This window comes from Anomaloglossus baeobatrachus, chromosome 3 (assembly GCF_048569485.1).
Source record: "Anomaloglossus baeobatrachus isolate aAnoBae1 chromosome 3, aAnoBae1.hap1, whole genome shotgun sequence".
Lineage (NCBI taxonomy): Eukaryota > Metazoa > Chordata > Amphibia > Anura > Aromobatidae > Anomaloglossus > Anomaloglossus baeobatrachus.
The window spans coordinates 527,774,055-527,796,405 of record NC_134355.1 but is presented as its reverse complement, the minus strand read 5'-3'; the positions used below and the strand labels follow the sequence as shown (position 1 = coordinate 527,796,405).

At 50.0% G+C, this 22,351-nt stretch overlaps 1 protein-coding gene across 2 annotated transcripts in view; it reads left to right on the top strand.

The window, feature by feature from the left end:
- XRN1 (5'-3' exoribonuclease 1) overlaps positions 1-22,351 on the top strand; it is a 278,851-nt gene that overhangs the window by 203,829 nt on the left and 52,671 nt on the right. Inside the window, exons 26-32 of one of the 2 annotated variants that reach the window (XM_075340782.1) lie at positions 272-361; positions 442-577; positions 773-829; positions 13,479-13,611; positions 13,812-13,881; positions 13,977-14,053; positions 14,135-14,202. In XM_075340782.1, coding sequence (XP_075196897.1) covers positions 272-361; positions 442-577; positions 773-829; positions 13,479-13,611; positions 13,812-13,881; positions 13,977-14,053; positions 14,135-14,202 — 631 coding nt within the window. Of the gene's footprint in view, positions 1-271; positions 362-441; positions 578-772; positions 830-13,478; positions 13,612-13,811; positions 13,882-13,976; positions 14,203-22,351 lie in introns of both variants that reach the window. The other variant, XM_075340781.1, reaches the window with a different exon arrangement.

The window sequence follows — 22,351 nt, the reverse complement described above, 5'->3', positions numbered from 1 at the left end:
ATAGCCAGAAGGGGAGGGGCCTTACACTTTTAAGTGTAATGCTTTGTGTGGCCTCCGGAGGCAGTGCTATACACCCAATCGTCTGGGTCTCCCAATAGGAGCTAGAAGAAAAGGAATTTACGGTAAGTAACAAAATTCCCTTCATTTAAGACTTATTTCCCAATCAACAATGTTTCCATTTTTTTTGCATAATTGCGTATGTCAGTTTATTTTCAGTGGCAGTGTGAGACATGCATCCAACATAAATGTGCATTGCTCTTCTGTAATATAGGTATCCGGAGCTATTCACGTATATTTCAAAGAACAGCCAAGATGATGTGTTCTATGAAGATGACATCTGGCCAGGAGAGGATCAGCATGGGTAAACTATCATGGCCATTGTAACTTCAATGACGCTGACTTTTTCTGTGCTGTTGTGACAGTATCTTCTCTTGTGTGCAGTGCGGAGAAAGTTCAAGAGATTGTTTCCTGGCTCCGAGCCCATCCTGTTAGCATGTTGGCACGCTCCTCATGTGACTTGCAGATTTTGGATTCTGCTATTGTGGAAAAAATTGAAGAGGAGGTTACGAAGTGTAAGGTCAGCACGGCTCTTATGAAGTATTATGTCCCATAACGTCTTTGATAGTGTTATAATTTTCTATAGTCAAAGACTTTCCTCCTCTTCATTGCATGGTATCCCATTCTTAGTGTACAGTATGTCCCAAATCTAATTTCAAAATTGCTTATAGAATAATTTATTGCTCAAGAGATAATGTATGTGTGTTCTCTTCAGACCAAGAAGAGCAATAAGAAGGTGCGCGTGACTGTGAAACCACACTTACTGTTTCGGGTACGTTTCTGTACAAGAATTGTATAGTTATAATTCGTACATTTTACAGCAGTAAACTCTATCTACATTCATCAAGAGATTAGGAATGTGTATAACTGACATTAAATTGGGCCTCTACTTACAACAAACTTTGCATTGTGGTACAAGGGAATATAAGAATAATATGTGATAAGAGAAATCTGCTTCTTTCTACTCTTATGAGGACATTTTTCTAAACTCTCCATCCAATCTGTAAAAAAAAATAAAATGCAGCTCAAATCTGTCTTAGTCAGTCTTGTCTTAAGCAAGTAAGCACAGTGAGGTTTCAGGTCCTCCTAATATACTCCACAGAGGGGAAAAGAGAGTGAGAAACCAAGAATTGGGAGACACAAAGATCGAGCTGAGCTTTCTAACAAGTCTGTCACCTCACCCCGGAGCTTGCTTCATATCTACACTGCTCAGTCCTGAAGTGTAATGTCTGTCTTTGGGCTGGTAATTCTGTCTGTGTGATTACTAAGGAATGAAGAGCAGGAATTCCTCAGTTTATTTTGTATGATGGGCATCCTAGCAGCTAGATTCCTCCCAGAAGTAGAGCATGCAGAGGGAAAAACTGATGAAAATGCAGAATACAAGTCATATAGTGGCCAGAAATGGTGCCATTCTATATGTACACATGACAGCTTATTATCAGAAGCTACATGAAAGTATAGCTTTATGATAATATACTGCTGTGCATGTTCCTACATTTTAAATTACCTCCATTGCAGCCATTACAAAACTTTGCTTTTTTTTTCCCAGCAAGAATGCCACTTTTGAGATACTTTGTCTGATTTTTCAGATACGCATTATTCACTTCAGTAGTTATGATTATGCAGAGTCTACAGGCAAAATTAAAGCGTTTTCTGGAAAATGGACACTTTCACAACCTAGGACTAGAGATAAGCGATGTTCGAGTCGAACGGTTCGCCAATTTCATGTTCGAGTGATTTTGGGGGGTGTTCAAGTCGTTCGACGAAGTCGAACGATTTGCTTAAAGTTCGTCAGTTCGAGTTACGTTCGAGAACGGTTCGATCACCAAAAAGTATAGCTAGTTACTAGCTGGCTTTTCACTGTGATAGTGTGAGTCACTGTGAATCGTGATATTATCAAAATTCAGCGTATAGTGTGCGAGGGGGGGGGGGGGTTTAGATCAGTGCTGCTGCTGAGTGCTGAAAGAATGGCGATCGCCCCACACCCACCCTTAACCGCACGAACACAGTGGGGCGGGCCAGGCTGTCAGCAAATCAGACACACACACCAAAGTGGATTTTTGCCAGACAAGCATGGGCATGTGTCATAGGCTGTGCATGTCACATGTCCTTGCCTTATAAGACACTGCCATTTTCCCCGTCGCCGCCATTATCTGTCTGCTGCGGGTGGGTGACAGTCACCGCTCCCGCTGCTGTGTGCGCTATAGACATACAGTGCAATCTACACAGCGCTTTAGGGATTAGGGATTACTTGTAATTTCAGCCCTTTTCAGGGCTGCATTACAGCCGTTCATAGCCATTGTTACTAGGCAGGTCTGTGCCAATGCTGTGCAGGGGTTTATATAACAGCGTCTGGCTACATCAGCTCAGGCAATTCCTTGGGGCATTGTTTCATTGGCAGGGATAGAAAGTTAGGCTTCCTTTGCTGACCAGCAAGCTACAGCTCCTGTGCATTCTATACACCTGCCCATTTTTGCTACGCAATTTTAATTGCAAACAGTGCAGACACTTTTAGGGGCATAGTTTCATTGTCAGGGATAGTCAGTGTTGGTTCTTCAGCTGTCAATAAAGCTAGACCACCTCTGCATTGTACACCACCTCTCCATTTTTGCTACGACATTTTAAGTGTCCAATCTGGTCACAAACAAAATGAGTAGCAAAAGGACAGATGCTGGTGGAAAGGGGAACAAGCGTGTTGGAAAGGGAAAAAAAGTTTGTGTCCGTGGGGTAGGTGGTAAAGCTACAGTAACATCTGCTGAAGAAAGGCCATCTTCCAGCAAAAGTAAGATGTCTACTACTTACCATGGACAATCTGATGTGATCCCTTTTTTACGGAACCGAAAAACTCTAACAAAGGTAGATGATGCACAAAAAAAGAACATGCTTGAATGGATCTCAAGGGCTCCAACAAGTGGCCTGTCCTCCACCTCCACTTCAACATCCAAAAAACAGTCCTGAGTTGTCGCCCCAATCGCACTTGCTTTCTACCAGCTCTCAAGTCTCCTCCTGCCCTGCAGAATATGGTCTAACAGAGATGGGCGAGTCTGCAGAGCTGTTCAGTCACACTATAGCCTGGGAATCAGAGGTCTGCTCCCAAGCTACAGTGAGTACAGACCAGGAAATGATCTGCAGTGATGCCCAGAAGCTTTGTGAGTCAGATTCAGGCCCTGATGACCAAGTTTCTGAGCATATTGTAGACCCTCATTCCCAAACTGTCTCCACCAAGAGGTGTTACAATGAGGAACATACTGATGATGATGATGAGACTCAGAAACCTGATTGGAATGACAACTTAACTATTCAGTCAGGGCAGGAAGAGGTTGGGTCTGAGGGTGAGGGGAGTGCAAACACACAGGTTGATGATGAGGTTGTAGATCCCACTTACTGTCAACCCACAGTCAGGCACTCGAGGAGGTCAGCAGAGGCGGTGGAGGACGATGCGACTGACGACGAGGTTAGCTTGCGCCTTCCTGGACAGAGTCGGAGTACTGGTAGCACGTCAACAACTGCATCCTCAGCCACAACCTCTGAGCACAAGTTGGGATGGCTCTGCAGGTTGCATCGGCTTGAATACTTGCCTAGCCTGGTCTTTTTTTGACATCGCAAAGGATCTCCCAACTTATGTGATCTGTAAAAATTGTCGCCAATCTGTAAGTAGAGGCCAAAAACTCACTAGTTTGACTACTTCGTCCATCATCGTCACATGAATTACAATCATAAGTCCCAGTGGGAAGCTCACTGTGCTACAATGCAGCCTAGCGACCTTCCACCTCTTTAACTGCAACAGGCAGTTTGATTGGCAGGTCGTCAGTTGTTTTGGAAGGGGAAACAGCTGCTGGTGTAGAGCTCTCAGACATCGAGAGCACCAACTTTGGATGAAGGCAACATCATGTCTCCGCCTGCACTTTCCTCACAGACCAGCAGTTTTCCAGGGACACCCTACTCAACGCCGTCTCCGCACAGCAGCCAGATCTCAGCCCCTCAGATGTGGACAATTAAAAGACCATTTCCTCCTAGCCATGACAAAGCTAAGAGGTTGACTTTCACTCTCTGCAAGCTGTTGGCTACAGAAATGCTGCCTTTCTGCCTAGTGGACACAGAAGATTTTCGAGACCTTATGTCCATAGGGTGTGTCCCAGTACCAGTCGCCACTACTTTTCCAAGTCGTGCCTGCGCTACACCAGCATGTCGCTCACACAACATCACCGCTTCCTTGTTGGACCAGTAAGCATGGACAGGGGCGTTACATGTCGCTGACTGGGCACTGGGTAACTATGGTGAGAGATTGGGAAGGGTCTGCTGTACAAGTCTTGCCGTCCCTACGAGTTGTGCGTCAATCCTGTGTATGTCTGAGTTCCTCCACTGCTTCTGCCGCCTCAACCTTGTCTGGGTCCTCCACCTCCGCCCAAAGCCTGTCTGGTCAGGCCACCCGCGTTGTAACTGCGCACAAGGAATCCCGCACACCTCCTTACTATGCTGGCAGCAGAGCTCAACGGCATCAGGCGGTCTTTACGTTGAAATGTCTGGGAAATAAGAGTCACACAGCTGAGGAGTTGTGGTCAGCTATTGCGAGCGAGTTTAGTAAATGGTTGTCTCCACTCAACCTGCAGCCAGGGAAAGCCGTGTGCGACAATGCTGCAAACCTAGGTGCGGCTCTTCGCCGGGGCAAGTTCACACACTTGCCTTGTATGGCTCACATGTTGAACCTTGTTGTCCAGCAATTTTTAAGCCACTATCCCGGCCTAGATGGGCTTCTGCACAGGGCACGGTCACTCTCTGCTCACTTCTGCCATTCAACCGGCGCAGCTGACAGACTTGCATCGCTCCAGAAGTCTTTCGACCTGTCAGTTCACCACCTGAAATGCGATGTGGTGACATGCTGGAATTCGACTCTCCACATGTTGCTGCGACTGGCAGCACCGCCGAACCCTGGTGCAATACGTTATGACGTATAGCCTGGGCCAACGAGATGCAGAGGTGGGGCAGATCACGCTACTAGAGTGGTCTCAGATCAAGGACCTATGCACCCTTCTGCACAGTTTCGACATGGCGACAAATATGTTTAGCGCTGACAATGCCTTTATCAGCATGACAATTCCAGTCATTTACATGCTGAAGCACACTCTGTATTCGGAGTCAGGTGGTGGGACAAGAGGAAGGAGGAAGTACAGGAGGATTAATATGCTTAAGGGATACCAAGATCTAAAAGGTCCAGACGTTCAGCATCACCAAGGCGGCAGGCATGGGATGGTGGGGGAGAGGGATTAACAAGGGGCGCATGGTATCAGCCAAACTGTTGAGGAAGGTGCAGGAGCCTAGGAAGAAATGGAGGACGAACTGGCGATGGGCATGGAAGACTCAGCAGATGAGGGAGACCTTGGTCAAATTTCGGTTGTTCGAGGTTGGGGGGAGATGTTAGAGGAAGGAAGCACGGTTATCACCTCGCCGCCACAAACACAGCAAGGACTTGGTTCGCATGGATGTGCAAGACACATGAGCGCCTTCTTGCTTCACTACTTGCCTTCGTATTGTCCGAATTAGAGGTAATGATGACTACTGGGTTGCCACACTCTTAGATCCCCGGTACAAGTCCAAATTTGGCGAAATAATTCCACTCATAGAAAGGGACGCACGTATGCAGGAGTATCAGCAGAAGCTGTTATGCAATCTTAGCTCGGTTTTTCCACCAAACACCAGTGGTGCACAGAGTGAATCTCCCAGTTGTAAGTTGCCAAACATAGGACTGTCTCGTCATAATCAGTCAAACCGTACCAGCAACACCGTATCTGGTGGTAACAGCAATTTCTTTATCGTTCCTTCCATGGGAGACCCAAACCATGGGTGTATAGCTAGCGCCTCCGGAAGACACACAAAGTACTACACTCAAACGTGTAGCTCCTCCCTCCGGGCTATATACACTCCCTGGATGACAATCTATCCAGTTCAATACTTTGTGTTTCAGGAGGAACACACACTTGCATTCTCTGATAATTTTTTTCTCATTTTTATTTTTTTTTAAAGATTTGGAAGAAAAGCGGGTCCAGTCTGGACTCCCGGCATGTCCCTTCACACCCCACTCTGTCGGCGGTGCTGTTAAGGTTGACTTTATAAGGCTGGAGCCTTCACATGCCGCGCTCCTTCACATCCTCTAAGAGGCTCTGGGTTGAAGTGGGAGCCTCCACGGTCCTCTCTGCTTGCAGAAGACCGGTCTCCATCCGCAGCCCTGTCTGGTCCCTGCTGGAAGGAGCATTTACCCCCCTCTCCAGGGACATGGCCCTGCGTCTCAAAGCTAAGTATAGAGACGTTTTTCAGGGGTCCCGGGTACTTTTATTAGGGGGACAGTATGTGTTTTAACGTTACTGTAAAATCCGGCCGATTCTGGGGATTTCCCCTGAGAACCGCGCCGAAGGTGCCGAAGGTGCCTGCTCGTCGGCCGCATTGTTAAATCTAGGCCCCGGCTTCTGTTTGGGCCTAGTTTCGGTTTCGGCTTCTCTGCATGTTTTGCATACAGCGCCGCCCACCGCCCGACCAGCAGAGGGGAGGGCTCTCCTCCTTGGGGAGATGTCCCCTCCCCTGTATGTCGTCCTGTATCTCTCTGCCCTCCGTTTTTCCCGCTCTTGGGCTTATAACACGCCCCCCCTCCTCTCCCAGCGCCATTTTCTCAGCGTTCTTGCGCTAGAGGTAGCTGGATGCTGCAGCTGCATTCTATCAGGAAGGCTAACACTTCACAGGGGAGCGGTGGAATCCGGAGGGCACACAGAGCACGGGCTGGTAAGCCACAACCTCTGGTTGTGGACTTTTATTACACTCAGGCATTCTACAGGAGTGTATTCTGGCTGCAGAGCCTCCACCATCAGCAGCATGTCTGTAACTAGGAGAACGGCTGCAAACATGTACGCTATATGCACTGCTTGTAAGCTAATTCTGCCAGAGCCAAGCACATACCCACATTGTGATGCCTGTGCTAACATGGTTGTGTCTCAGCCTGGAGCCTCCGCAGGGGTCCCTCCGGCTGCTTTGGCCCCGGTGGCTGAACCCCCGGCTTGCGTAGCATCTTTTTCACAAGCTCTTTCCAGGTCTTTTGCAGACTCCATGGGGCAGTTGTCCCAGACACTGCTGTCCATGCATCAGCCCCCTTCACAGGGTGCTTCGGCTGCTCCTAGCTCTGCAGAGCTCTCAGAGCATGTCCCAGGACCCCGTCCCCCTAAACGGAGACGCAGGGACCCTTCTCCTTCCTCTTCCCACGGCTCTGATTCACGTGCCGAGGTGCAGGGCGAGGAGGACTCGTTTACTGTGGGCTCAGACGCTACCTCTATGTACCCCATTGACTTGTCTGAGGGTGATGCGGATGTTAGTGACTTGATTGCGTCCATTAACTCCGTACTGAACCTCAACCCACCAGAGTCTGAGGAACAAGCCTCTCTGGTAGAGATACACCAGTTTACCTCACCTAAGAAAGCTAGGAGTATGTTTTTTAACCACTCCAGCTTTCAGGCCACTGTTACCAAACCCAGGGCCTGTCCTGACAAACGTTTTCTGAAGCGTAGTTCAGATGACCGTTTTCCTTTTCCACCAGAGGTGGTTAAGGAATGGGCTCAGTCCCCAAAGGTAGACCCTCCGGTGTCCAGGATCTCAGCCCGCACAGTCGTGGCTGTGGCTGATGGCACTTCTCTTAAGGATCCCACTGACCGCCAGGTTGACCTTTTGGCCAAGTCTGTATATGAGGCGGCTGGAGCCTCGTTCTCCCCGTCTTTTGCGGCAGTGTGGGCTCTCAAGGCAGTCTCTGCCTCTCTGGAGGAGATGCACTCCCTCACCAGGGACTCTATGCCTGAGCTGGAGACCTTATCTTCTCGAGCTTCGGCCTTTGCATCCTACGCCATGTCTGCCATCCTGGAGGCTTCTCACCGCACGGCGGTGGCCTCCGCTAACTCCCTCGCGATCCGCAGGATCTTGTGGCTTCGAGAGTGGAAAGCAGACGCTTCCTCAAAAAAGTACCTTGCGAGTCTCCCTTTTGCTGGGTCCAGGCTGTTTGGGGAACAGCTGGATGACCTAATCAAGGAGGCTACTGGCGGGAAGAGTACTTCCTTGCCTCAAACTAAGGCCAGGAAACCTGTCCAGGGCAGGATCCAATCGAGGTTTCGTTCCTTTCGTTCCTCTAACTGGTCATCCTCGAAGCCCTCGGCCGCGTCCACTACCGCAGCCAAGGATCGTAAACCGAACTGGCGCGCAAAGCCGCGTCCTCAAAAGACTGGAGGAGCCGCTGCCACTAAGGCGGCCTCCTCTTGACTACCTGGCTGCGCCAGCAACGTCCTTGGTCGGTGGCAGGCTCTCCCACTTTGGAGACGTGTGGTTCCAACACGTCACCGATCAGTGGGTGCGGGATATTATCTCCCACGGCTACAGGATAGAATTTTCTTCCAGCCCGCCAAACAGATTTTTTCTGTCCACACCCCCTTGCTCCAAGGCCGCCGCCTTCTCTCAGGCCGTGGCCTCTCTGCAGGCCAACGGGGTAATTGTTCCGGTTCCCGCCAGGGAACGGTTCAGCGGTTTCTACTCAAACCTCTTTCTAGTCCCCAAGAAAGACGGTTCCTCCCGGCCCATCCTGGATCTCAAGCTTCTCAACAAGCATGTTCAGGTGCGGCACTTTCGCATGGAATCTCTGAGATCGGTCATTGCCTCAATGACCCAAGGAGATTTTCTGGCATCCATCGACATCAGAGATGCCTATCTGCATGTGCCTATTGCGGTCTCACACCAGCGTTGGCTACGCTTTGCAATCGGAGAGGAACATTTCCAGTTCGTGGCTCTTCCCTTTTGGCTTAGCCACGGCCCCTCGGGTATTCACCAAGGTCATGGCAGCAGTGGTTGCGGTCCTGCACCTCCAGGGATTGGCAGTGATTCCTTACCTGGACGACCTTCTAGTCAAGGCCTCCTCCAGTGTAGACTGCCAGCGCAGTGTCTCTCTCACTGTCGCCACGCTAGTTCAGTTCGGGTGGCTTGTCAACCTGCCCAAGTCCACTCTGACCCCGACCCAGGTACTTATGTACCTAGGGATGCAGTTCGAGACTCTGCCGGCACTTGTCAAGTTGCCCTTAGTCAAACAGCAGTCCCTTCGTCTGGCGGTGCGCTCTCTGCTGAGGCACCACCGTCATTCCATCAGACACCTCATGCAGGTGCTGGGTCAGATGGTGGCGTCAATAGAAGCGGTTCCCTTTGCCCAGTTCCATCTGCGTCCCTTGCAGCTGGACATTCTCCGCTGTTGGGACAAGCGGATCTCTTCCTTGGACAGGCTGGTGGCTCTGTCATCACAGGCCAGGAACTCCCTTCAGTGGTGGCTTCAGCCCCTCTCCCTGTCACAGGGACGCTCCTTCCTGACTCCGTCCTGGGTGATACTCACCACGGATGCCAGCCTCTCCGGTTGGGGAGCGGTATTTCTTCATCACAGAGCACAGGGCACTTGGACTCCGTCCGAATCAGCCCTCCCGATCAATGTGCTGGAGATCAGAGCTGTGTTTCTAGCTCTCCTAGACTTTCACCGCCTGTTGGCGGGCAAGCACATTCGGGTTCAGTCGGACAACGCGACAGCGGTTGCCTACATCAATCACCAGGGCGGGACTCACAGCCGTCTGGCGATGTTGGAGGTTCAACGAATCCTCCAGTGGACGGAGGACTCCAAGTCCACCATATCTGCAGTCCACATCCCAGGCGTGGAAAACTGGGAGGCCGATTATCTCAGCCGTCAAACCGTGGACGGCGGCGAGTGGGCCCTGCATCCGTCAGTGTTCAGATCGATCTGCCGCAAGTGGGGCACTCCGGAAGTGGATCTAATGGCATCCCGGCACAACAACAAGGTTCCGGTTTACGTGGCTCGCTCCCACAATCCTCAAGCCTTCGCAGCAGACGCACTGGTTCAAGATTGGTCTCAGTTCCGTCTGGCCTATGTGTTTCCCCCTCTAGCGCTCCTGCCCAGGGTTCTGCGCAAGATCGGTACGGAGGGCCGTCGAGTCATACTCATTGCTCCGGACTGGCCCAGGCGAGCTTGGTACCCAGACCTGCTCCGCCTGTCCGTAGAGGTGCCGTGGCATCTCCCGGACCGCCCAGACCTTCTCTCTCAAGGTCCGTTCTTCCGCCAGAATTCTGCGGCTCTCAGATTGACGGCGTGGCTCTTGAGTCCTGGATCCTGACGGCTTCAGGCATTCCCTCTGAGGTCATCTCCACCATGACTCAGGCTCGGAAGTCTTCCTCGGCCAAGATTTACCACAGGACTTGGAGAATTTTCCTGTCCTGGTGTCGCTCTTCCGGCCATGCTCCTTGGCCGTTCTCCTTGCCGACCATCCTGTCTTTTCTACAGTCAGGTCTACAGTTAGGTCTGTCCCTCAATTCCCTCAAGGGACAGGTGTCGGCTTTGTCGGTATTGTTCCAGCGGCGTATCGCCCGACTGGCTCAGGTGCGCACCTTCATGCAGGGCGCATCTCACATCATCCCTCCTTACCGGCGGCCCTTGGATCCCTGGGACCTTAATCTGGTCCTCACGGCCTTACAGAAACCCCCTTTTGAGCCTCTCAGGGAGGTTCCTTTGTCTAGACTTTCACAGAAAGTTGTCTTTCTAGTTCTAGTAGCCATAACTTCTCTCAGGAGAGTTTCTGATTTGGCTGCGCTTTCTTCGGAATCCCCCTTTTTGGTGTTTCACCAAGACAAGGTGGTTCTTCGTCCAACTCCGGACTTTCTCCCTAAGGTGGTGTCTTCCTTCCACCTTAACCAGGACATTTCATTGCCCTCTCTTTGTCCGGCCCCTGTGCATCGCTTTGAGAGGGCGTTGCACACCTTGGATTTGGTGCGGGCGCTCCGAATCCATGTGTCACGCACCGCCGTTTTTCGGCGGTGCACCTCACTTTTTGTGCTAACCACGGGTCAGCGCAAGGGTCTCTCTGCTTCTAAACTGACCCTAGCTCGTTGGGTTAGGTCGGCTATCGCCGATGCCTACCAGAGTTCTCAGGTGCCTCCTCCGCCGGGGATTAAGGCGCACTCGACCAGAGCTGTCGGTGCCTCCTGGGCTTTCAGGCACCAGGCTACGGCTCAGCAGGTGTGTCAGGCTGCCACTTGGTCCAGTCTGCACACTTTTTCGAAGCACTACCAGGTGCATGCTCATGCTTCGGCAGATGCGAGCTTGGGCAGACGCATCCTTCAGGCGGCTGTCGCCCATTTGTGAAGTTAGGTTTTGCCTACTTCTCAGTTTGGTTTATTTCCCACCCATGGACTGCTTTGGAACGTCCCATGGTTTGGGTCTCCCATGGAAGGAACGATAGAGAATTTTGTTTACTTACCGTAAATTCTTTTTCTTATAGTTCCGACATGGGAGACCCAGCACCCTCCCTGTTGCCTGTTGGCAGTTTTTTGTTCCGTGTGTTTCACCGGCTGTTGTTCGTAGACAGAGTTCTGGTTTTGCCGAGTTTTACTCTCTCTACTTATGGGTGGATGTCCTCCTTCAGCTTTTGTACTGAACTGGATAGATTGTCATCCAGGGAGTGTATATAGCCCGGAGGGAGGAGCTACACGTTTGAGTGTAGTACTTTGTGTGTCCTCCGGAGGCGCTAGCTATACACCCATGGTTTGGGTCTCCCATGTCGGAACTATAAGAAAAAGAATTTACGGTAAGTAAACAAAATTCTCTTTTTTTATGGAATAGTTTCATAATTTTTTTTTTTAGACTATCCTTTGCAAGGCCAGAAGAGACAAGAAGTCTGACATATAGTCAACGGCTGGAGAGGATGATTCAGGAGTATCTCCAAATGAACATCGATGCCATGACTGTACAACTGGAGCCTTGCTCATTTTGGGCTTCCAATCTTGAAAAATAGCCTGAGCTCGCCACTTACGTCTTGGAGATCTTGTCGTGTCCCGCAGCCAGCGTTGTCTCGGAACGGGTCCTCAGTGCTGCTGGGTGTGTCACTGGACACACGTGCGCTTATCTGTCAGCAATGTGGACAGACTAACGTTCATCAAGATGAACAAGTAATGGATCAGCAAGGAATTTGCTACCCCGGTGTCATCCTGGGGACAGTTAAGGCTGGCGTATTTTTGAATGTGCTTGATGCAAATCAATCTGTCAAGTTTGCAATTGGGGGACAAGTGATGCCACTTAAGTGGTGTGTGTGTGTGGCCCAATTTTTGGAAAAAAGGAGACTCTGCTTGGAGTCCCCTTGCTGTGTTTTACATGATTTTAGAAGGGCATGACATGCCTATATCTGTGTCTCCTCCTCCTTTTTGCTCGTCCATCTCTTTTTTGTTTTCGCATGAGTATATGTCCTTGTTACTTTTCCATGTGTGTTTGGTGTCTTGTGAGTTGTCACCTTTTGGACACCTTTTAGAAGGTGTTTTAAATGTGTTTGTATGTGTTTGTTTACCTGCCATTGTCAATGGGGTTTGAATTAGTTCAACGAATTTGTCCTCCGTTTGACGAACCGAACTCTAGGGGGGTGACTCCTCTCTAACTAGGACGTACATGTACACCCTAGGTCGCCTCCCCACCAGAAGCAAACTCCTGGCCATCCCTATATAGGTCTGCTGTTCTGATTGGAGCTCTATATATGTATATATATTATACCGTATTTTTCAGACTATAAGACGCACCCCCCCAAATGTTAGGGGAAAGTGGGGTGGTTGGTTTTATAATCTGAATGTGGGTCATGGCTGCGGGGAATGAGGGTGCTGCGGTGGAGCGGGTCATCAGGGGCACGAGCAGGCTGTAGCAGCGCCTGCTGTGATCATGTGGGCCCGCTCATTTAATATGCACGCCCATCCTCCCGTCAATCTTCTGTCAGCGCTGAAGCCAGTGCTGACCACACACAGCCGCGAGAGACAACAACTCTTCCTGCAAAAAACAAGTCCTCATATGGCAATATTGATGGAAAAATAAAAAGTTATGACTCTTGGAAGAAGGGGAGGAAAAAACTAAAGCAAAATGGAAGTTCACTAGGGGATGAAGGGGTTAAAGTGGCTGTAAAATCCCTATGACATTATTTAACAAAAGTTTGAAATGCTTTACAATATCACCTTGATAAATCCCCTCCGCCCTGTGCTACCTTCTTTTCACTGTTCATGCTGGCCTCTGCTCATTGGGCTCCAGTAATGATGTATGGACCACATAGGGGCAACGCTGCAATCACAGTTTAGTGGGGGATTATAATGTGTGCAGTACACTTTATTAGATTGTAAGCTTTTATGTGAAAACGAATCCAAGGGGCTGGAACTACCTCTGTATAACTCCTACAGAGGCTGTCACACCGCTTTTCCAGACTTCTGCATAACAAGATTCCATTGATACTTGGTGATACATTTCCCACTAATTTCTGCTACTTTGAGGGGTCTGTAATCTATGATCTTTCACTTGTTATTTATAATGGTATTCTTGCTTTCTTCAGCCTCTTGAACAGCAGTTTGGGGTTGTTCCAGACAGAGATGCAGAGTTTCGCCTGTTTGACCGCGTTGTCAATGTGCGGGAGAGCTTTTCTGTCCCATTGGGGCTTAGAGGCACAGTCATCGGGATTAAAGGAGGTAACGGAAATCTTTTCGAATCTGAGCATTACATTCTTTTTAGCAGTTAATCTTGCTTACTTTCCTCTGTGTATATCTTCGAAAGTACAAATTCAATTTGATAAAATGTACTCCCTTTAAGGGGACACAGCTTGTTCTGGAGACCACACATGATTTTGCCATAATATTAAATATTCCTGTCTCTGTTCATGTACTTGCAGCGGAGAGAGATGCTGATGTCTTGCTTGAAGTACTGTTTGATGAGGAGTTCCCTGGTGGCTTAAATATAAGGTAATGAGATGAAAACCTGTTTAGTCAGCTAATTCCTTTAGGATTCTACTTTAAAAAAAATAAACTAAATACATTTTTCGATTTTGTTTTCTTAGATGTTCCCAGTCAAGAGGCTACCGTGTGCCGACAAGTGCCTTAGTCAACCTTTCTCATGGTATTCGTACAGAAAATGGTATGCAAAAGTTGACAGCTGTAGTTAAACCACAACCAGCCATCACTCACCATGGCCCTCACCCCTCTGAATTATCTGCAGGAGGATCACAAAAAGGACACTTGAGTGCCCTCAACCATTCCCCCCGCTCACTCTTCATCCCTATGAAGGTTAGACCATTTTCTTATTACCACCCAACTGTGTTGGTCTTGCGCAGTTCTTTTCTTAATGCAAATTTATACATGTACTTATTAATTGAAATTCCCAGAATCTAACATTAACCTCTATCCCAGTGATGAGACCCCCAGCGATTCAGAGAATGGAATTCAGGATGCCAAGAACTGGCCTCTGCAGAGCCCTATCTTGAATGGTGTGGTGGTGTGCCAGCTCAACCTCTGCTTTTTTTTTTGTCTATAGTACTGTATTCTGCTTTCTGTGGCAGTCCCATAAACAATGAATGTACCAGAGGTTGAACATGCTCACTAATGAGATTTTGGGAGATTAGCATAGCGCTGCTAGTTACACATGCTCAGTCACAGCCGAGCCAATTCCAGACGGTGGGTATGTTGCATGCTGTTAGGACTGAGCATGCTACATTGCTTAATTTTATATTTAATTCTCCTGACATAAACTGAAATGCAGTAACCTTTAACTCTCAGATGGCACAATACTTAATTAACGTAGTCATGTATTATCTGACAAGTTATGGATTATTACATATTATATACACGATCACAGCAAAGCATAGAAATACATCATCAAAGCCACCAACATTACAGAAATGGATAACCAGAATCACAATCAGTACAAAAATATACCACCAGAACCATCATCTGTACACAAATACATCACAAGAACCACTAACTGTACAGGAATAAATCACCAGAACCACCAAATGTACAGAAATGCATCATAACAACCACCATCAGTGCAGGAATACAAAATTGAATTACCAACAGTGTATATATACAGAACCACAAGCAGTACAGGAATATTTCACCAAAACTACCAAGAGTACATGAATGTAGCACCAAGCTCACTACTGCGATCAGTTATGTCAGGTCAGCCCCATGTACAATTGTATCATGTGAGCCTACAATTCCCAGGATGTCCTTAACACTGGTAAGGAGATACTGTCAGTTGTTATCAGCTATCCTCAGACTGTGGACCATGCAGGAACCACAGTACTGATGAGATGACACAGGGCGTATCAGAAATATACATTTTACATCCATGTACCTTAAAGGTGATCTGTTCTCTTATTGGAGTTGTTCTCTTTACTTCTCAACCTTGTCCAGATGCCATTATGACTTTACATGTCCACAGTTTGCCTCTGCAGACTTCCATCTTCTGCAGCATACCTGGCACATGTCGAAGAATAAAAAATATCTGCTCTATGCTGAATAATTGCTACTCATTGTACTATCTGTACAAAATATGATTCCCACACTACCCCTCTTATGGTGCTTCAAATAATCAAATAGAAGTGGAGTCCCACTGTGTCGTAAGAGGATCAGCAGTAATGATTAAATTGTGATTTTATTACGCATTTCAGAGATTAGATCTCCTTCCTCAGATAAGTCACACATGTTCTTCTTCTGTGATTTATCTGAGGAAGGAGATGTGATCTCTGAAATGCATAATAAAATCACAATTTAACCATTACTGCTGATTCTCTTCTTATGACAGCGCGGGAATCCACTTCTCTTTGATCGTTTAATGCTAACCTCCTCGTGGTGCCTGCTGCAGCCGTAACCTACACATTTTCAATAGCAGTTGTCTATTTCACAACTGCATCAGGTGAGCACATCTGATATTTCCTACAAACGTTCTTTAACATTAGTACCCTATTAGCTCCTTTTTTCTTTTCAGTCTTTTTCTTATGGTATTTGAACTGCACACTGTTCTCTCCTCTCCATGCTATTGCCCTGTTAACACTGTCCCCACACAGTGTGTCTCCCCCTCCCCCCCTTTACTGTTCATTCTCTACACTGGGGACCCTCCTCACACTCTTCCCCCTTCCATTTATATAACCATACTGTCTCCTCTGTTTTCTCCCTCCATTCTGTCACCTTACACATTTCTTCCCCATACTGTATCTTCACAACTCCCCACACCATACCTGTCTCCTGAAACATTTCCTCCCTCTCCTTCATACGGTCACCTCACCAATTTCTCTTCTCCCAACACTGCCTCCTCACACATTCCCCATACTTACTTTTCGCACATTTTCCCTCCCTCCTCATGCTGTTGTCTTACAAATGTTCCCCCTCTCTATAAAACGTCCTCTCACATTTGTACCCTTCCCCACCCCCACCCCCCCATTGTCTTCTAACATATTTTCTCCCACTCACCATACCGTCTCCTCACACATTCCCCGCCTCCACATACTTCCCCCTCACATTTCCCCCTCCCCATACTGTCTCCTAACACGTTTTTCACCAACTCCCATACTATTGTCTCCTCACCTTTCTCCCCCTCCCCCATGCTTTGAAAGACACCAGTACAATTCATGGAGCCAGTGGTTTACACCTCCTCTGAGCCAGCTGTATGTTTCTGCTCCGAAAACAGCGGAATCCACCTCCAGGGAAAGACCTGGCTGCCTGGGAAACCCTCAGTTCACCACAATAGGCCAGACAGCACTCGTCCCATAGATACGCCACTGACAAAACCCCCCACCCCCATGCCTACTGTAATTCCTTGCTTACTGCAGTGCAGCCAATAAAGATCATTTTCTGCCCTGCTTGCTGTTTTTTTGCTGCTCTACAATAAATAGGGTCAGACTATACAGAGGCCCCCTGTGAGGGAGTGACTGAGCATGTGTGACCTGCAGATAGACCTGCACATTGATATACACTCTGTACACCTGATTGCGGCATATTTAAGTAAAGGTATTATTTGATGAATTACTGATATGTAAACTGTAGTGGATGTGATATTTAATGATGATAGAACTCTTTTCTTTGTCGCTCCATTGGGAGACCCAGACAATTGGGTGTATAGCTTCTGCCTCCGGAGGCCACACAAAGTATTACACTTTAAAAAGTGTAACCCCTCCCCTCTGCCTATACACCCTCCCGTGCATCACGGGCTCCTCAGTTTTTATGCTTTGTGCGAAGGAGGCACACATGCACGCATAGCTCCACAATTTAGTCAGCAGCAGCTGCTGACTATATCGGATGGAAGAAAAGAGGGCCCATAACAGGGCCCCCGGCATGCTCCCTTCTCACCCCACTCTGGTCGACGGTGCTGTTAAGGTTGAGGTACCCATTGCGGGTACATAGGCAGGAGCCACATGCTGTTTTCCTTCCCCATCCCTTAAGGGCTCTGGGTGAAGTGGGATCCTAATCGGTCTCCAGGCACTGGGACCGTGCTCCCTCCGCAGCCCCTGGGGAATCTGCTGGACAGGAGCCGGGTATCGTCAGGGACAAGGCCCTGCTACTGTGAGGTACTCTGTCTCCCCTTGGGGACGGCGCATGGAGCGCTTGTGTCATACACGCTGCAGCACTGCTGGGTGTGTTAGTGCGCCGGGACTACCGCGCTGACCGCGCTTATTTGCCGGCCGCGCTTATGACTTTAGTCCCCGGCTTTTGCGGCCTAGTACCGCATATTCCCGCCCCCGGGCCTGCCAGTCAGGGGAAGGGCGGGACACTGCACAGGACGTCAGCGCTGAGGGCTGGAGCATACTTTGTATCCTCCTCCCCCCTCACTGAGCACCGTGGGGCACCAGATTCCCGCACTTTCTAGGGCACGCCCACGGCCCCCTCCTCCTCACAGAACGCCGGCAGCCATTCCTGTCAGCACTTCTGAAGCTGGAGAGGAGAGACAACACGGCTCTGGGAGGCCCAGGCAGGGAATCTGGTGGTCACACAACCGCTTTGGGCGGTCGGTAAGCAGCACCTGTTTCTAGGTGCTGGCCCCCCTGGGTGCCGAAGTGTGTGTATATATATATATATATATATATATGCTTATATGCTATACATTTACTCTGTACGGTCGCACTGTTGATTTTTGGCTATATACCCTCCCGGATTGTACTCAGAGGAGACAACAGCATGTCGTCCGCAAAAAGCAAGGGTGCCAAAGCACAGGCTTACTTTGCAACCTGTACCTCATGTGCGGCTATACTACCGGCAGGTTCCACCGACCCTCATTGTGTGCAATGCTCGGCCCCTGTGGCACTTACTCAGCCGGAGCCTCTGCTACTGGTGGCCCAAGTGGAACCACCTGCTACCACTGTCCAGGTGACAGGGACGGAGTTTGCAGTATTTGCTGACAAACTTTCTGAGAGTATGGATAAATGGTCTAAGATACTAGAAGCCTTGCAGTCCAGGCCGGTAACACAGGCCCCGGGCACTGTTGAATCATTGACCCCAGGCCCCCCTTGGTTGGAGCAGCAAAGTGCTCCTGGGGTGACTCATAGGTCCCAGGGTGAGGTCTCTGACACGGACCGCAGTCCCAGACCGCCTAAGCGGGCTCGCTGGGAGCTTCCCTCGACTTCATCACACTGCTCAGGGTCTCAGCAGGAGGACTCTCTAGAGGATGAAGCGGAGGTGGCAGATCAGGATTCTGATCTTGAGGCCGCTCTCAACCTAGATACACCTGAAGGAGACGCCATAGTGAATGACCTTATAGCGTCCATCAATCAGGTGTTGGATCTTTCTCCCCCAGCTCCTCCAATTGAGGAGTCAGCTTCTCAGCAGGAGAAATTCCGTTTTAGATTTCCCAAGCGTACAATGAGTACGTTTCTGGATCACTCCGACTTCAGAGAGGCAGTCCAGAAACACCGAGCTTGTCCAGCTAAGCGCTTTTCTAAGCGCCTTAAGGACACACGTTATCCCTTCCCCCCTGACGTCAAGGGTTGGGCTCAGTGTCCCAAGGTGGATCCTCCAATCTCCAGACTGGCGGCTAGATCCATAGTTGCCGTGGAAGATGGGGCTTCGCTCAAAGATGCCACTGACAGACAGATGGAGCTCTGGTTGAAATCCATCTATGAAGCTATCGGCGCGTCCTTTGCTCCGGCATTCACAGCCGTATGGGCACTCCAAGCTATCTCAGCTTGTCACTCGCAGATTAATGCAGTCACACGTGCCTCTGCTCCGCAGGTGGTGTCCTTAACCTCTCAGGCGTCGGCGTTTGCGTCCTACGCCATTAATGCTGTCCTGGACTCTGCGAGCCGTACGGCGGTAGCTTCCGCCAATTCGGTGGCAGTCCGCAGGGCCATGTGGCTACGTGAATGGAAGGCAGACTCTGCTTCCAAAAAGTTCTTTACCGGTTTGCCATTTTCTGGCGACCGCCTGTTTGGTGAGCGATTGGATGAAATCATTAAACAATCCAAGGGAAAGGACTCATCCTTACCCCAGTCCAAACCAAACAGACCTCAACAACGGAAGGTACAATCGAGGTTTCGGTCCTTTCGGCCCGCGGGCAGGTCTCAATTCTCCTCGTCCAACAGGCCACAGAAGGGTCAGAGGGACTCCGATTCATGGCGGTCTAAGTCATGTCCTAAAAAGACCGCCGGAGGAACCGCTCCCAAAGCGGCCTCCTCATGACTTTCGGCCTCTTCACACCGCATCCTCGGTCGGTGGCAGGCTCTCCCGCTTTTGCGACGCCTGGCTGCCACAGGTACAAGACCGTTGGGTGAGAGACATTCTGTCTCACGGTTACAGGATAGAGTTCAGCTCTCGTCCTCTGACTCGATTCTTCAGAACATCTCCGCCCCCCGAGCGAGCCGATGCTCTTCTTCAGGCGGTGTGCACTCTGAAGGCAGAAGGAGTGGTGATCCCTGTTCCTCTTCAGCAACAGGGTCACGGTTTTTACTCCAACTTGTTTGTGGTGCCAAAAAAGGACGGATCTTTCCGTCCTGTTCTGGACCTAAAACTGCTCAACAAACACGTAAAAACCAGGCGGTTCCGGATGGAATCGCTCCGCTCCGTCATCGCCTCAATGTCCCAAGGAGATTTCCTAGCATCAATCGACATCAAAGATGCTTATCTCCACGTACCGATTGCTCCAGAGCATCAGCGCTTCCTGCGTTTCGCCATAGGGGACGAACACCTTCAGTTCGTGGCACTGCCTTTCGGCCTGGCGACAGCCCCACGGGTCTTCACCAAGGTCATGGCAACAGTAGTAGCAGTCCTACACTCTCAGGGACACTCAGTGATCCCTTACTTAGACGATCTGCTTGTCAAGGCACCCTCTCAAGTGGCATGATTCGGGTGGATCATCAATTTCCCAAAGTCAAATCTGACACCGGCCCAATCACTGACATATCTTGGCATGGAGTTTCCTACTTTCTCAGCGATAGTGAAGCTTCCGCTGGACAAACAGCGTTCACTACAGACAGGGGTGCAATCTCTCCTTCAAGGCCAGTCACACCCCTTGAGGCGCCTCATGCACTTCCTAGGGAAGATGGAGGCAGTTCCTTTTGCGCAGTTTCATCTGCGTCCACTTCAGTGGGACATTCTCCGCAAATGGGACAGGAAGTCGGCGTCCCTCGACAGGAACGTCTCCCTTTCTCAGGCAGCCAAAGCCTCCCTTCGGTGGTGGCTTCTTCCCACTTCATTGTCGAAGGGGAAATCCTTCCTACCCCCATCCTGGGCGATGGTCACGACGGACGCGAGTCTATCAGGGTGGGGAGCGGTCTTTCTCCACCACAGGGCTCAGGGTACCTGGACTCAGCCAGAGTCCTCCCTTCAGATCAATGTTCTGGAGATAAGGGCAGTGTATCTTGCCCTAAAGGCGTTCCAGCCGTGGCTGGAAGGCAAGCAGATCCGAATTCAGACGGACAACTCCACCGCGGTGGCATACATCAACCACCAAGGCGGAACACGCAGTCGGCAAGCCTTCCAGGAAGTCCGGCGGATTCTGCTGTGGGTGGAAGCCACAGCCTCCACCATATCCGCAGTTCACATCCCGGGCGTAGAAAACTGGGAAGCAGACTTTCTCAGTCGCCAGGGCATGGACGCAGGGGAATGGCCCCTTCACCCGGACGTGTTTCAAGAGATCTGTTGCCGCTGGGGGATGCCGGACGTCGACCTAATGGCGTCCAGGCACAACAACAAGGTCCCGGCATTCATGGCACGGTCTCAAGATCACAGAGCTCTGGCGGCAGACGCCTTAGTTCAGGATTGGTCGCAGTTTCAACTGCCTTATGTGTTTCCTCCTCTGGCACTGTTGCCCAGAGTGTTACGCAAGATCAGGTCCGACTGCCGCCGCGCCATCCTCGTCGCTCCAGATTGGCCGAGGAGGTCGTGGTACCCGGATCTGTGGCATCTCACGGTGGGCCAACTGTGGGCACTACCAGACCGACCAGCCTTGCTGTCTCAAGGGCCGTTTTTCCATCTGAATTCTGCGGCCCTCAACCTGACTGTGTGGCCATTGAGTCCTGGATCCTAGCGTCTTCAGGGTTATCTCAAGAGGTCATTGCCACTATGAGACAGGCTAGGAAACCAACGTCCGCCAAGATCTACCACAGGACGTGGAGGATATTCTTATCCTGGTGCTCTGATCAGGGTTTTACTCCCTGGCCATTTGTCTTGCCCACTTTTCTTTCCTTCCTTCAATCCGGATTGGAAAAGGGTTTGTCGCTCGGCTCCCTTAAGGGACAAGTCTCAGCGCTCTCTGTGTTTTTTCAAAAGCGCCTAGCCAGACTTCCACAGGTACGCACGTTCCTGCAGGGGGTTTGTCACATAGTCCCTCCTTACAAGCGTCCGTTAGAACCCTGGGATCTGAACAGGGTGCTGATGGCTCTTCAGAAACCACCTTTCGAGCCAATGAAGGATATTTCTCATTCACGCCTTTCGCAGAAAGTGGTCTTTCTAGTAGCAGTCACATCACTTCAGAGAGTGTCTGAGCTAGCAGCGCTGTCATGCAAAGCCCCTTTCCTGGTGTTTCACCAGGACAAGGTGGTTCTGCGTCCGGTTCCGGAATTTCTCCCTAAGGTGGTATCCCCCTTTCATCTCAATCAGGATATCTCCTTACCCTCTTTTTGTCCTCATCCAGTTCACCAATGTGAAAAGGATTTGCACTTGTTAGATCTGGTGAGAGCACTCAGACTCTACATTTCTCGTACGGCGCCCCTGCGCCGCTCGGATGCACTCTTTGTCCTTGTCGCTGGCCAGCGTAAAGGGTCACAGGCTTCCAAATCAACCCTGGCTAGGTGGAGCAAGGAACCAATTCTCGAAGCCTACCGTTCTTCTGGGCTTCCGGTTCCCTCAGGGCTGAAGACCCATTCTACCAGAGCCGTGGGTGCGTCCTGGGCTTTGCGGCACCAGGCCTACGGCTCAGCAGGTGTGTCAGGCGGCTACCTGGTCGAGC